This window comes from Heloderma suspectum, chromosome 1 (assembly GCF_057233095.1).
Source record: "Heloderma suspectum isolate Gila_16-S chromosome 1, 16-S_ref, whole genome shotgun sequence".
In the NCBI taxonomy this organism is placed as follows: domain Eukaryota; kingdom Metazoa; phylum Chordata; class Lepidosauria; order Squamata; family Helodermatidae; genus Heloderma; species Heloderma suspectum.
In genome coordinates, this window is record NC_139458.1 from 43,714,147 (window position 1) to 43,727,764 (window position 13,618).

Consider the following 13,618-nt stretch of genomic DNA (forward strand, 5'->3'; position numbering starts at 1 on the left):
AGGAGGGTGCTGTTGCACTCATATCCCACTTATGGGCTCCTATGGGCATCTGATTGGACATTGTGGGAATAGGATGTTGTATTAGATAGGCCTTTGGTCTGATCCGGCATTGCTCATCTTATGTTTCTAACATTAGAAATTTAAATAAATGGTTCATGGGAAATCAGACTACATCTCAAAAAACCATTGACTTTGAGAGAACTTGTGTCCTTATTACATCATATTGAATGAATTTCTAAACCAGCCTCTTATTGGCCTGACCATATTAAGCACTCAGATGCTATAACACAGTCAGCTTACTCTCTTCCATGGTCCCCTGAGTATGCAGCATTATTGCTGGATGGTACTCTCCAGGCAAGCCAGGGGGATGACTTTGAAGGTTTATGAGATTCTGACCCATTCCTCGGTTGCCCTTTTGGCTGTAAGAGCCACTGCTGTTCTTGGGGGAGATGGTTTGGCCCCTGTAGACTTGAGCCTGATGTTCACATAATCCAAACTTGCTGAGCAAGATAAACACATCCCTTCGGAAAGCTTTGGTAAAGATAGCATAAAGGAATGGGTTAGCACAGGAGTTGACTGGATAGAACAGGACCAGCAGGATTTTTGAGTTACTGACTGATATCAAGGGTTTGTTCATAATAGCAGATAAGGCATAGAATGAAATTGGTGCCATGCATAAGAAGTCAGTAAAAATGAGCACGGCCATCCTTTTGGCAATGATGGTGTCTTTGTCCCCTGACTTGTACTGGGGGTTACGCACAGTAATATAGATTTTTATATAGCAGGCACAAATGATGGTGAAAGCAATGATGTTCAACGTTAAAACAATTATAATGTAGGCTTGATCCAAGGGTGTTTCAGTATCCATGGGAAGACAGATACTGACTTTACCATAACTACTGACTCCAACCAATGGTAAAAGGGCAAGAAGGAAACATACTAGCCAACCAGCCAACATGATAACAGAGGCATGCCAGAGACGGATTTTCTTGTCCAAGCGCATGGCAAAGGTAATGGCATACCAACGTTCCAGAGTGATTACAGTCAAGGTGAAGACAGACAACTCACTCGCAAAGACAGTGAAAAAGCCAGCTGTGCTGCAACCAGGCCCAGTCTGCCAATCAATGGCATGGTTGTAGTACTCTGACCTAGTATAAAGGTCCACCGAAGCTATCAGGAGAAGGTATAATCCCATACAGAAATCAGCAAAGGCCAAGTTACACATCAGGAATCGTGGGACAGTCAACTTGTAATGGCTGGTGAGTAGAATGAAGAGAACAAAAACATTGCCCAGAATGGCCAGCAAGTTCACAAACCATACCACAATCCTTAGAAATTTGTAGCCCATCACATCTTCACAGGGGTTGAACTCATCTGGTCTTGGGGAGCAGCTAATATAATCAGTACTTCCACAGATAACAAAGTCATAATGGCTGTCAAATGTCAGAATATTATCCGCTTGCGGGTTCTTGAGTTCTTGGCCAAACCCAACCTCTCTATTTTCATGTCCTTCAAAAAAGACATTAAAATGAGAATTTCCATGAACATCTATAGATTTGGAGTCCTCGTCATACACAGCATCAGCCCTATTTGAATAATCTTCTGCATAATCTTGGTAAAAGGGCCCCCCAAAGGCATGGGTAGATCTTCTCTTGCGGAAGTTGTAATTGTTAGTTTGATTGCACAACAAGGACTCCAGAATTCTAAAAGAACACAGAGGAAGAATTACCACTAGGATATGTAGCCTGTCTTGAGCAAAGCAAATGAGGCAATGGGAAACTATTCATTGTAATCTATGAATAAGAATATCATTCTTTGAAATTTGAAGAACTCTGGCTCTGGATCCAAGCTACAACTTTAGGCATTCTCAAAGTATGACATTTATGTTTTTATGGCATTTATGGACTTGCCACCTAAATCAGGGATAGGCTGAAGTAGATTGAGATCTACTGGTAGATTTCTGGGTAATTTGCAGTAGATCAGCAACAGGTCCCCCAATTGTTTAAAAACAGGAATTTTTAAGGTCTAATTTAGACTCCTAAAATCTCTTATCTATTGTAGATTGGCATGTGTGTATGTAAATCATCCCAATTTATGTCTCATCGGGATGCAGGAGGTAGCTGGCTCTGCCCCCTGAACCACTATTTTGCATCTGGCTCCTATTGGTGGACCTTGGGTTTCTAATAAAAAGCAAAGTAGAACCCACAACCCTGAAGTCTTCCCCACCAGCCTAAATGATCATAATCAGTGTGCCAGCTGATGGTCTTTGGGAGGGGATGCCAGAGTTGGGGTGCCTCCACATAAAAGGCCCTCTATCTTCATCTGCCTCACTTCTGAAGGTGGGGATAGTAGAGAACAGCCTCAGAAAATTATCTCAACTGCTTGGCATGTTCATGTGGGAGGTGTCCATGAAGGTATCCTTCAGATACCTGGATCCCAGACCATTTAGAATTTAATCTAAATTGTAATACTTACCCCTTGGCTTTCTTCCAGTTCTTGAAAGCACAGCAGTGGCTTGGGTATGACAGAGCAGCACGAATTAGATAAGGAAAAGTCTTTATAGGGGGAAATTTCTTTAGGGTCCAAGTATTCTCAGCCATCAGTTCTTTAAGGTTTTCCAGTCCTCTTTCTGGAAGTGTAGTAATACCTGTCTGAGAAACATCGCTGATGATATGCATAGAGAAAAATAAGGGATAATTGATTAGATCATGTTTCACACACAAAATGAATATTGCCTATAGCCATAGTTCATTGCAAACTGTACAACAGTAAACATATCTAAAACAAAGACATAAAATATGAGTAACTAGGCTTTCCAGTTCTCATTTAACATAAAAACATGAAAACCATAACTAAAATAGGTCTGTCATGAAAATGTCCAGTAATTACTTTGGCTTAACTTGCTCAGATTAGAGAATAACTTTTATAGTCCACTGATACTTTCTTCACAATACTTACTTGACTTTTCTTAACTGCTGTAGCAAATAACTGAATGCGATAGGATATAAGTTCATACCAGTGGAGGCTCGATTTTGGTGGGGCTGTGAATCCATTCTTGGTTTCAGTCAAAACCAGCCAGAACTCTAAAGGAGCTATCCAGTGTGCTGAACCTGGTCCCCAAAATAGGTTCAGAACCTTGGATTTCTCCTTTAGAGTTTTGGGTGGTTCTGACTGAAACCCAGAATGGATTCACGGCCCCACCGAAATTGGAGCCACCAGCCTCCATTGGTTCATACACAACTGAAAGTAAGTATGCCACTATATCATGTGTTAACCACCCCATACATTGAGACACATAATAAGATAGGGACTTTGTTCTAGGGGAATCAAATTATGGACAGAACAGTAAATAATGGGCTAGATCTTCTATGCAACCACCTCCACAAATACATAACCTATCCCTCAAAGGAATATGAAAGTACATGCCTTCCAGGTAAGCACTTAACATCTGCTGGAACCTAAGTTCTGTGAAGGGAAGTTAAGCATGCTTAATGCTACAATTCTATATACACTAATCTGGGAGTAAGTTCCATTGGACTTTGTTTTGTGTAGACATACATAGGATTAACTGAAGGAGGGAGAGGGAGAAACAGAAACCGGGGCAAAGGAATTGCTTTTTCCTATATCCTGCAGGGTGTGTGTGTGTCCTTAATTGTCCCTTTAAAGCGTTTCCCTCCTATTGGTCTCAGTGGGAAGAAAATAAACTATGCCAGCTCTAGGACTGGGGTAGTCTCCCCCGCCCCCATTCTGAAGAATAGGAGGGTTTTGGATCCTGTGTCTCTACAGCCTCTCCGAGTATTCCTCCTTTTTGTCCCCTCTGGGGTTGGAGTTCCAGTGTCACAGAAGCACCAGCTTGCAAGGTTGCATCTCCCTCTCCTGGAGTGGACTTTGTTATCTGCCCTCAGAGAGGGGGATCCCCAAAAAATCTTGAGGCTCCTGGGATGTCATCCTAGGGATGATAGGATTGCACCCTAAGTCTCCTATTGAAATTGATTGATTGATTACATTTCTATACTGCCCAATAGCCGAAGCTCTCTGTAAAGTGCTTCACTCTGGCTGGTCTGGATCATGTCCATTATGATGACATGTAGCAATTTTGTTTTGCAAACAAGATTTGAGTACATTGTATCTGGACTCCTACTAATCATTTGGAAGACTGGACTGTAAGAGTGACTCTAATTTCCAAGCAAATTAATTATTCAAAGAACTTTCAAATCTAAGCTTTCTTCTATGCTTATTGGAACACTTAACTGTGGCTGCTAATGAGAAAACGCTACTTGGAGGGAAAAGGGGATAAAGAAAAAATATTTGTCAAGGATTCTTTTTGTTTTACTTTATACTCCTTAATAAGCAAACTTACTATCACTAATTTATTAATTAATCAATCTCATTCCCCCATCTTTCTCTGCTGCATTGTACATGAGTTTTTCTTTCAATACTTTCCTCAGTAGAATTCTTGTTTATGAGTTTTAATTTGTTCATAAAACATCAATATGTAAAAGAAAAATATACATATGGGGAAGCAGGGGGGGGGAGAGTGAGAGAGAGGCCTCCCCAAAAGATTTAGAGGCAATTCAGATGGATGCAATGTTAAATTCCCACTGAAAAAAGTTCAGTGTTTCTTTTGTGACCTGTTCATGATCTTAACAACATTAAAAAAAAATCTTATTGGGGGCGGGGGGATCATATGAATGTATGGTTTGGTTTGATGTGCTTCTTTGTTTATAGCTCAAAAGTTTTCTTACTACAGAATGAAATTCTGAGCAAGCAAACCAAAGTATACTTCCAGTGCTTTGAAAAGCTATGCATTGGATTACCATAACCAATTCACTGTAAATCAAATCAGCCCAGTGAAGAGACCAGGCTGTTAGCCATCACAAAAGATGTGCACAAATCCCAACAATGGAATGATCATGAATGAAAAAGTAAGCAGTTCAAGGGTGGTGCTATTCATTCGAGTTTGCCAACACTTCACACAAGTGTCTCTAGAAGAAATTGAACTCAAGCCCTCAACAGTTTCTCAGACAAAGTGTTTATTTGTCTGAGTAAATTAGTAGTCCAGGGCCACATATTTGAGAAGTTGCCGTGCACTTTACACAAACCTAGAGCTTTCTAAAAGCTCTGCCATGGTGAAACAGCATTCCTGTCTTGAAACTCTGAGCATTCACAAATGAGACAACACAAGGGGACATGGCCCACTTGCCCCCAGTCCTTTCAAATTCTTCAAAAATCTACTTGCACTTTGGTGAAGAGTGATGAAAGCATATGATTCATTAGCTTTCCCCTCTTTGAAGACTATCTGGTAAACAGGCTGTACGGCCCTGTGGACAACTAGGTTACTTACTCATTGAGCATCACAACAACTGTGTTAGCCAGTGTACAAAACACAGATATATTTGCTGCCCAGAGAAGGCAACAAGTGAGGAGGGACTGATAAAGTCTATCCAGCACCTGACGATAGGAGCACACAACTCCAATCTTGTTCCAATTTTAGAGTTTATGCATTTGTTTTTGGGCTCAGTTTAAAGTGCCAGTTTGATCCAGTTACTTGAAGGATCATCCACTCCCACATCAGCCTGTCTGGGCTTTAAGATCTGCCTTGGAGGCCCTTCTCTCTGCACCATTGTCATGGACTGCAAGACAGAGGTCCCGTTCACACAGCACTCTAAGCCACTGTGGAGGATAAGCCACCGGGGGAGGGTTGTTCGCTCAGCAACCTATGTTACTCCTGACAGATGATTGGGTGTGTGATGGCTTGGTGTGGCTTCTTTCCCCCTCAGTCCTCCAGTCTGCTCCCTGCACATATCCCAGCCTCCTTTGCATGGCACATGTCTTGTTTCCTTGTTCCTACCGTGGGACACTCTGCTGCCCCCCCGCTCTGATTGTGCCCCCTTTTCAGAGCACTTACTTGGTTCACCACCTTTAAAAAAAAGGCACCTCAGATGTGAGCAAATGGGGTTGTATTTTTTAATTACTATTATTTTCCCAGTCTTTCACAAGTGTGCAGGAGCACAGAACCAGATGCCTGCTATGTGTAGTCTTGCCTCATCAATTTCCTTGTATGTTTCAGCTCTCAAAGGACCTCCCAAAATGAGGTAGGTAACATACAAGGAAATTGACAAGGCAAGACTGCACAGAGCTAATCCGCGCTCACTTACAAAGGACTGGGGCAAAATAATACTAAGAGAAAATAAAAACCCATTTGTGCACTTCAGGAGCACCCAAAAAGAGGGAAAATGCAAGAGAAGTGCTCTGAAAAGGAGCACCAAAGGCAATGTCATCCTCTTGCTATTAGGTCTTGAACTGACACTTGTTGGTGTCCTCCCCCCTTTCAACACTTCCCCAAGTCCCGAGGAAGCTGGCAAATGGGAGTTATCCCTCTGCCCCTCGTCATGGGGTAGGGAGCTATGTATACCTGGGGTGAGAACATGCAGCTCAAAGGCCTTATGTAGCTATTGGCTTAATTTCATGCAGCCTTCAGTGTCATCTGGCTCTCTGGATGCTGCAGACCCATTTTTGCTCTCTGGATTGCCACTCTGTGAATCACTTCCTCTTACACAGCCTTGCCCAGTCTGGTGCTCTCCAGATGTTCCTGCCCATTGGCCATACTACCTGGGGCTGAACACATTGAGGGCACCAGGTCAGGGAAGGCTGCTCTTACACTATTGTGTGCATGCACTAGAGATAGAGAAGGGATGGGATGGCATAGAGCTGTGATATCCTGAAATGCCACAAATTCCACCCACCATTGCCTCTGGCTCCACCTGCCTTTGGTTGCAGACCCCAGTTGACTTTTCCCATGGGTCAATGGCCCTTCATAGGAAATAAAAGGTTCCCCACTCCTGCTACTTTCCTAGGAGTAAGGCCAATTGAACTCAAACAATTGGGTTTATTTCTGAGTAGACATGCAGAAGATTGTGCTGTAAGTATAGTGCTGTCTTCAAAATGGAAAGACAGAGCCAGTGATACACACTGTTTGCATTTTTTAAAAAAGGTAAAGCGAAAGCTTGATTCTTTTGCAGTTTTTAGAACAGCCAGTAAAATACATCTGTTTTTAAAATGGAAAAAAGCACCTTCACACTTGTTGGGGCTGGTTCACACCTGCCCCCCAATTAATTAAGAAATGGTGTAAGGTTACAATATGTGTAGCACTGTGTAGTTTGTATTTGATCCCTACTTTAAAAAATTTTTTTCCAAGATGTACATGTGATTGGGCATGGAAATGAACCTTACTGTTAGATCCAAGTAGTTCCCATCCATATGATTGGCCCACCCATTTTTACAGCAGACAGATCAGATGAGCAGGATCGACACATGTATGAATACATGTAGGCCTTGGTTCACACCGAAGAATATATGCATGGGGAGAGGGGCACGAGCCTGAGGCTTGCTCCTGAGCCCCACAGAGAATGTACACCACCAGGGCCATGCTACCAACCCTTATCTTAACTGAAGTGTTATGTAATTACCCTACAAAATATATTAAAGAAAATAATTTTAAAGATGCAAAAGAAAATGGGAAATGGAATGCAATTCAGAAGAGACTCACCAAACCATGGTTTATTTGCCTGCCTTGAATTCAACAAGTATATATTGATCTATTCAACTTTTTAAAAAGCAAGTGAAGACATAAGAGACTGTGTTATGGGGGAGTTCAGCCTTGCTGTCTTTTAAAGAATCACCCTAACATCTTGACTCGGGATCTTTGTTTGCTAACAAAGCAGAGGATTAGGGACAGCCAAGACAAGAAAGTTGCAGTTGGTACTTGCTGATCTCTAGTTTGTTTCATCAGTAGGTGAATCTCCAGCCAGGTGTGCATTGTGTGAGATGCTTTCCATCTGTCCAGTCCCTAACCTAGTCAAGCCATCTCAGTCACATCCTGAATTGACCAATCCAGAGTCGTAGTGAGGAAAAATTCCATGCCACTAAACACTGCCACTATTGGTAAATACATTAGCACCCATTAAAGTTAGAGAATTACAGCCCAAAGCGCACATGGAACCCCATTTTGCACACCAAAAGATAATAAAAGGCAACCCCAATTGCACTGAGTATTTCTCTACTCTTTTATCTTGGGAAAAAACCTTCCTCTGGTAACCAACCCTATAAGAGAAACCTACAACTATATTGTTTAGTTTGTGGGGAGTTTCAAGAAGGCCAGCCTCGAGGACAACCCAGACCATTCCAGCCCTTCCCTAGTTAACTCCCCTTCTTCCCCCTTTCCCCAGTGCTCTGCTCCCTTCTGTTTTTATTATTTAAAATTCAGTTTAGTTAGGGATCCTCAGGGAAAGCATGGCTTGGCAGGCCCTGTGTTCCTCCTTCAAGCCTTCACTAGAAAAAAAAAGGCTATTAAAGGGATGTGAGAGGGTTTTGCTTGCCCTCTCTGACCCCCTAGAAGAACTCCTTCTTACCTCTAGGAGAGTCAGTATTTGTGTTCCTCTGTCTCTGCCCCCCCTCCCCCTCCCCTCTCAGATAGCCACACTGCAAACAGCACTGTTTGGATTCTGACTTCTCCCTCTCTCTCCCAAATAGGATTTGAATGTGTGTCTGGTGGCTATTGCCCTCCTCTTTCCATTTTATTTATTTTTTAAATGTATAGACCACACCTTTTTCCAAAAGAAGATTTCAGACTGGCATACAAAGAATCATAATTACAATGAAAACAGTATAAAACCTAAATTTTAATCCAGAAATATTGAGATATTGGCATTAGGCTCCTGATTTCCCTATTTCCTCATAGAGTTAACCAAAGAATTCCCAGTCCTGGCTGAATGCTCCTTGTGTAATCAACCTTTCATTGCTATTACATATTGCAATTTTTATTGCATATCAATACATTTTTATTGTTTTGTGATAAAGGGGTACATTCTTGATTCTAAGCTCTAGTCCATTCTCTGGTTGCTGTTTCCCCCTGATATAAGCATAACCTCCCTGTCATGCAGTGTCACCCTTAGTTAAAGTGCCCCCTCCACGAGGACATGCTGTAACAACTGGGCCATTTTTTACATTACTGAAGCAGAATGTGGGTGATGGATAAAGAGGAGCAGCATAGATATTAAGAAGAGGAATACATAGGAATATGGGAAGCTGCCTTATACTGAGTCAGACCATGGGTCCATCTAGCCCAGTATTCTCAGCACTGACTGGCAGTAGCGGCTCTCCAGGGTTTCAAGCAGGAGCTTTTCCTGCTCCACCTGGGACTGTCTGCATGCAAAGCATCTGCTCTACCATTGAGCCATGGCCTTCAGGAATCACTAAATCAGGTGAACCGTGAGGTTCTTTCCAGTGCCAGCTGCCCCCTCCCCGTTCTACTGACAGAAGCCATTCATCAGCAGGAAGGACTAACTGAATACAACCCTGTATGTCAAGTACCAACCAAAAGCTAGGTAACAGAACTCTGCTTACCGAATACCGCTGTGAAATCCTTTAGGGTCTGGAATGGTCCAAAGTTCTCAAATCACTTTTCTAAGGTACTTTCATGTATGAGCCAGTAAAATAATAATCCCATCAGGATTAATAATTAGATGAGCAAACCAGGAGATATAATATTAAAAGGATGTATTCTGCTCTCAAGTATCTTTTACAAAGGCAGTGAGGTTGGCTCTAGGAATGCCAAATGTCAAACAGAATACAGAGCGGGACTTCTAAAATAAGTCATTCATTTTGAATTCCATTATTTCATGGTGGTGGAATGTGAAGGAGTGCACCTTCCAGCATCTTAGCTTTCATTTAAAAAGTATAATCCTCATCCAGATGTTTACACTTTCTTCAGGAACATATGGTTCTAACCACAGACAAAGCCAGAATTCTGATCCAGATGGACAATGCTGAATCTACTCTAATCATTCCTAATTCAATAAAAATCTTCAACATTAATTCTATAAGCCATCCTTCCCCAACTTGGTACCCTGCAGTTGCTGTTGGAGTCCCATCAGCCCCAGGCAGTATGACCAATGGTCAAGAATGCTGGGAGTTGTAGTCTAAAATATCTGGGAAACACCAGGTTGGGGAAGGCAGCTATAAACCATACTATTTTGTTTAGGCTAGATGGCCAGTGCTCATGCTTTAGCATAGGCTAGTAGCTGACATGGACAAGAAGAGCTAGAGTACACGTTACAGCTATCATGTGAAGGCAACCTTAAATTACTTCCATTCCATGTGGTAGCTGTCTCTCTATGTGACAATCCATTTCTGTACAGTAGCTCACCATGCAGGTTGGGCTCTCTTACTTATGCTACCATATTGTGTTTTTCCACCCCCAGCGTCTGTGGTAGCCATGAAGAAATTCTCATGGTTAGAAATCCTAGAGCACCCTTCCTTAGAACCCTAGAGTAGCCTTCCTAGGGAAGCACATCTGATGCCCTCCTTATGTGTTGGACTACAACTCCCATCATCCCTGACAATCAACCATGCTGGTTGAGGATGATGGGAGTGGTAGTTCAACACACCTGGAGAGCACCAGCTTGGGGAAGGCATGGACTGAAGGCATATGATGGAGGAACCTCACTAAGCTGAAAGAGTCTGGCCAGACCCTGGATGGGAGGCCATCTGGGAACTCCCATATACATCATCTTGAGCTCCACAATGGAAGAAAGGTGGAATCCTACATAAATAAGTCCATGTGAAATACCTCCATGTAGGGATCTCCAACTCTTTTGGGCCAGTGGGCACATACAGAATGTTGAGAGAGTGTTGTGGGCGCACTCACAAAATAGCTGCTGGGGGGGGGTGCTTGCCCAGTCACAAAATGGCTGCCATGGTGGGCATGACCCGTCACAAAACACTCATTTCCTAGAGGGCAAACTGGTGAGGCTAAATGAAAAGTAACTTGCCCAAGAACCTAAAGTACAAGGCAGAGGTGGGGTCTGAGCTCCAAAACACAAATCGACTCTTTTGAACCCACAGTTTTCTGCTCCAGCACCCATTTCACAGAAGGCGAATTGATGAGGCTTTGTCAAGTTACTTGGCCAAGAAAATAGGAGGCAGAAATGGGGTCTGAGTTCCAAATGCCAGATCACATATTCACCCTCACAAGGCACAACAAAAGCACCTTCACAGAAGGTGAAGTGCTCAGAGGGTGAAACTGGTGAAGCTCAGAGAAACACACCCATACAGCACAGACAAAATATCTGCCCCATTCCCTGCAAGAAGTTCTCTAGCACCCCCCAGACCACCTTTTTCTTTTTTCTAGGTGGCTGGGTGTGTTTCAAAATGAAGTGGTGGGCTGAAACCACTCATCATTCTTATTCTGAAAATGCATCAGGGGCCCATGTGGGATGAGAGGTATTATGGGAAGTGAGATGGCACTGGAGGCTGAGCTTTCACTTTGCAGCATGCCAGCCTCCTAGTTATTCGTTGTTTTAAAATAAAGAACTTTAGAAAATAACATAAATAGGAGGGGCAGGGAGCCTGATGGGCACCAAGGGCTGTGGGCTCCAACTTTCATGCATATTTGCCCCCACTTTCCTTCATGCATAAACTTTCCCAATGCAGCTGTCCCTGCCAATGCATGGATGTCCAAAGGCAGGACCAGGGCCATGTATGCCATTGGGGATGGGGCCAGTAGTGCACCCTCGCTGCCCCCTTCTCCATGAATAGAAGCTACGCATGGAGAACAAATGAACAGGGCAACAGACGCCCTGGAAAATATAGCCTGCTTGGTTCCATTTAGTTGATGGAAGCCTGAAATTGCTTATCATACAGCAGAAACTTTCAGCCAGTCTCGGAGTCTTATTATAATTTTGAGCTGAAACACAAAGATCTAATTTGAAGGCTGATTCTGATCAAGTTATATGCCTAGTGGTTCAAAATGGACCTATGGCCTGACGAGTCCACCTGGAGAAGAGTCTTCAGTGTGATGGCTCCCTTTCTTTGGAACTCCCTGCCCCTGCAGGTCAGGCAGGCGCCAACACTGTGTTGCTTCCGGCGCCTCCTGAAAACAGTTCTGTTCCAGGAAGCATTCCTTAACTGACTAGCCACGGTTTTTATTGACATTCTGTTTTTTTAAATAATTGTAATAATTTTAATTATCTTTTTTACTATTGTACTTCTTGTGGTCACCACTCCGGAATCTGTTTTGGATGGGGAGTGGTATACAAATGTTAAAAAAAAAAAAAAAGGATTACAAATTCTGGCAGAACATTTGTGTGTGTATGATTCCTTTTAAAAAAAAATCCAAAACCTATTTGATAAATGAAAAACATCAGAACCACCAGTCCTGGTTCAGGATCAGATCTAAACCTTAACAGCATATGGATATACCCAGATATAGGACTACCAGCTCTGAAACACCTCACAAGTTTTGTAACTTTGAGCTAGTTGCAAGTTTCTGTTATTCCTTGTTTTGCATTGTAGCACATTTTATGACATAATTAACACAAAATATATTTGATTAATATTTGTTCCTGACTGCTTTTACAGTAGATAGCATTAGAAGTATTTGAGAAGGTGAAAAATATGCTGCTATCTGCCAGGAAGAAGCCACTAATAAGACCCTTTGTTTTGCCTTAGTCTCATAGCTCATTCTTAAGGGAGGGCTGAATGTCAGCCAAAGTCAACCCCAACTTTACAGTGAATCAAAAATAAGTTACAGGTGGTTGTAAGGTAAAGTAGGCATCTGATTTTACTCCACTTCTTAGCCAGATCAAGGTTATTTAGTGTGTGATGACTTCAATGAGGGTTTTACCTTTTTCCCACTCATCTCACCATACGCTGATGATTGATCTGACAAAGGGCTTTTCTATACGAAATGCTTCGTATCACAGTGGAGGCTGGTGGCTCTAATTTCTGTGGGGCTGTGATCCATTTAGGGTTTCAGACAGACCAGCCAGAACTATACAGGAGCTATCCAAGGTGCTGAACCTTATCCCCAAAATAGGTTTGGTACCTTGGATAGTTCCTTTAGAGTTCTGGCCTGTTCTGACTGAAAGCCAGAATGGATTCACAGCCCCACTGAAATCGGAGCCACCAGCCTCCACTGTTTTATTGGGTACACATCATTCCCTGAAGGCCTGGAGTGCTATGGTCCATGGGGTCACGAAGAGTCGGACACAACTTAACGACTGAACAACAACAAATCATTCCCTACTTATGGTTATTTACACGTTCTTTAGACTATGTTGTGCCCTTCCAGTTTTGCTTCTGTGTCTAACCAGCAGTTTCGGCAAGTTTTTTTTACAGCAGGCAAAATGTGGCATTTAATTGTGAAAGCGAAATTGTGAAAGTGAAAGAAAGTGTGCTTTCTGCATGTGTGTTTGTGCTATTCCGCTGTACCACAGTGCCACCTAGAGCATCTCTACACCAGCCTAAATCCCGCATTTAAAACGGGGCTTCCATTTTAAATTCAGGATCACAACTGACTCCCTTTATGCGTGCTTCCTTTCTGCCCTCCCCTTCCCCGCTCCTTCTCTCCCTTATCTGAGTCTCCCATATGTTTCACTTATCTTGGTCCTCTTCTTCCGGCTTTCCTTTTTCATGGAGGGGACTCAAGCAGAACACAAGAGGGGTAACTTGATACCTCATTATTTCCAATCTATTTAAAAACTGAATAAGGGTCATTTAGTGCAAGAGATGCCCTGGATGTTCACAATGCCATCTAAAGGGCCTGCAAATTTCTGTA

The 13,618-nt window shown here is 42.7% G+C and overlaps 1 protein-coding gene across 1 annotated transcript in view; it reads right to left on the reverse strand.

Moving 5' to 3' along the window:
* Positions 1-280: 280 nt before the first annotated feature.
* The window catches only part of TSHR (thyroid stimulating hormone receptor), a 109,334-nt gene continuing 95,996 nt past the window's right edge, over positions 281-13,618 (reverse strand). Inside the window, exons 10-11 of the mRNA XM_084826992.1 lie at positions 2,476-2,664; positions 281-1,703 (exon numbers count right to left, since the gene is read on the reverse strand). Of these exons, the coding sequence (XP_084683118.1) occupies positions 281-1,703; positions 2,476-2,664 (1,612 nt within the window). The remainder of the gene's footprint in view (positions 1,704-2,475; positions 2,665-13,618) is intronic.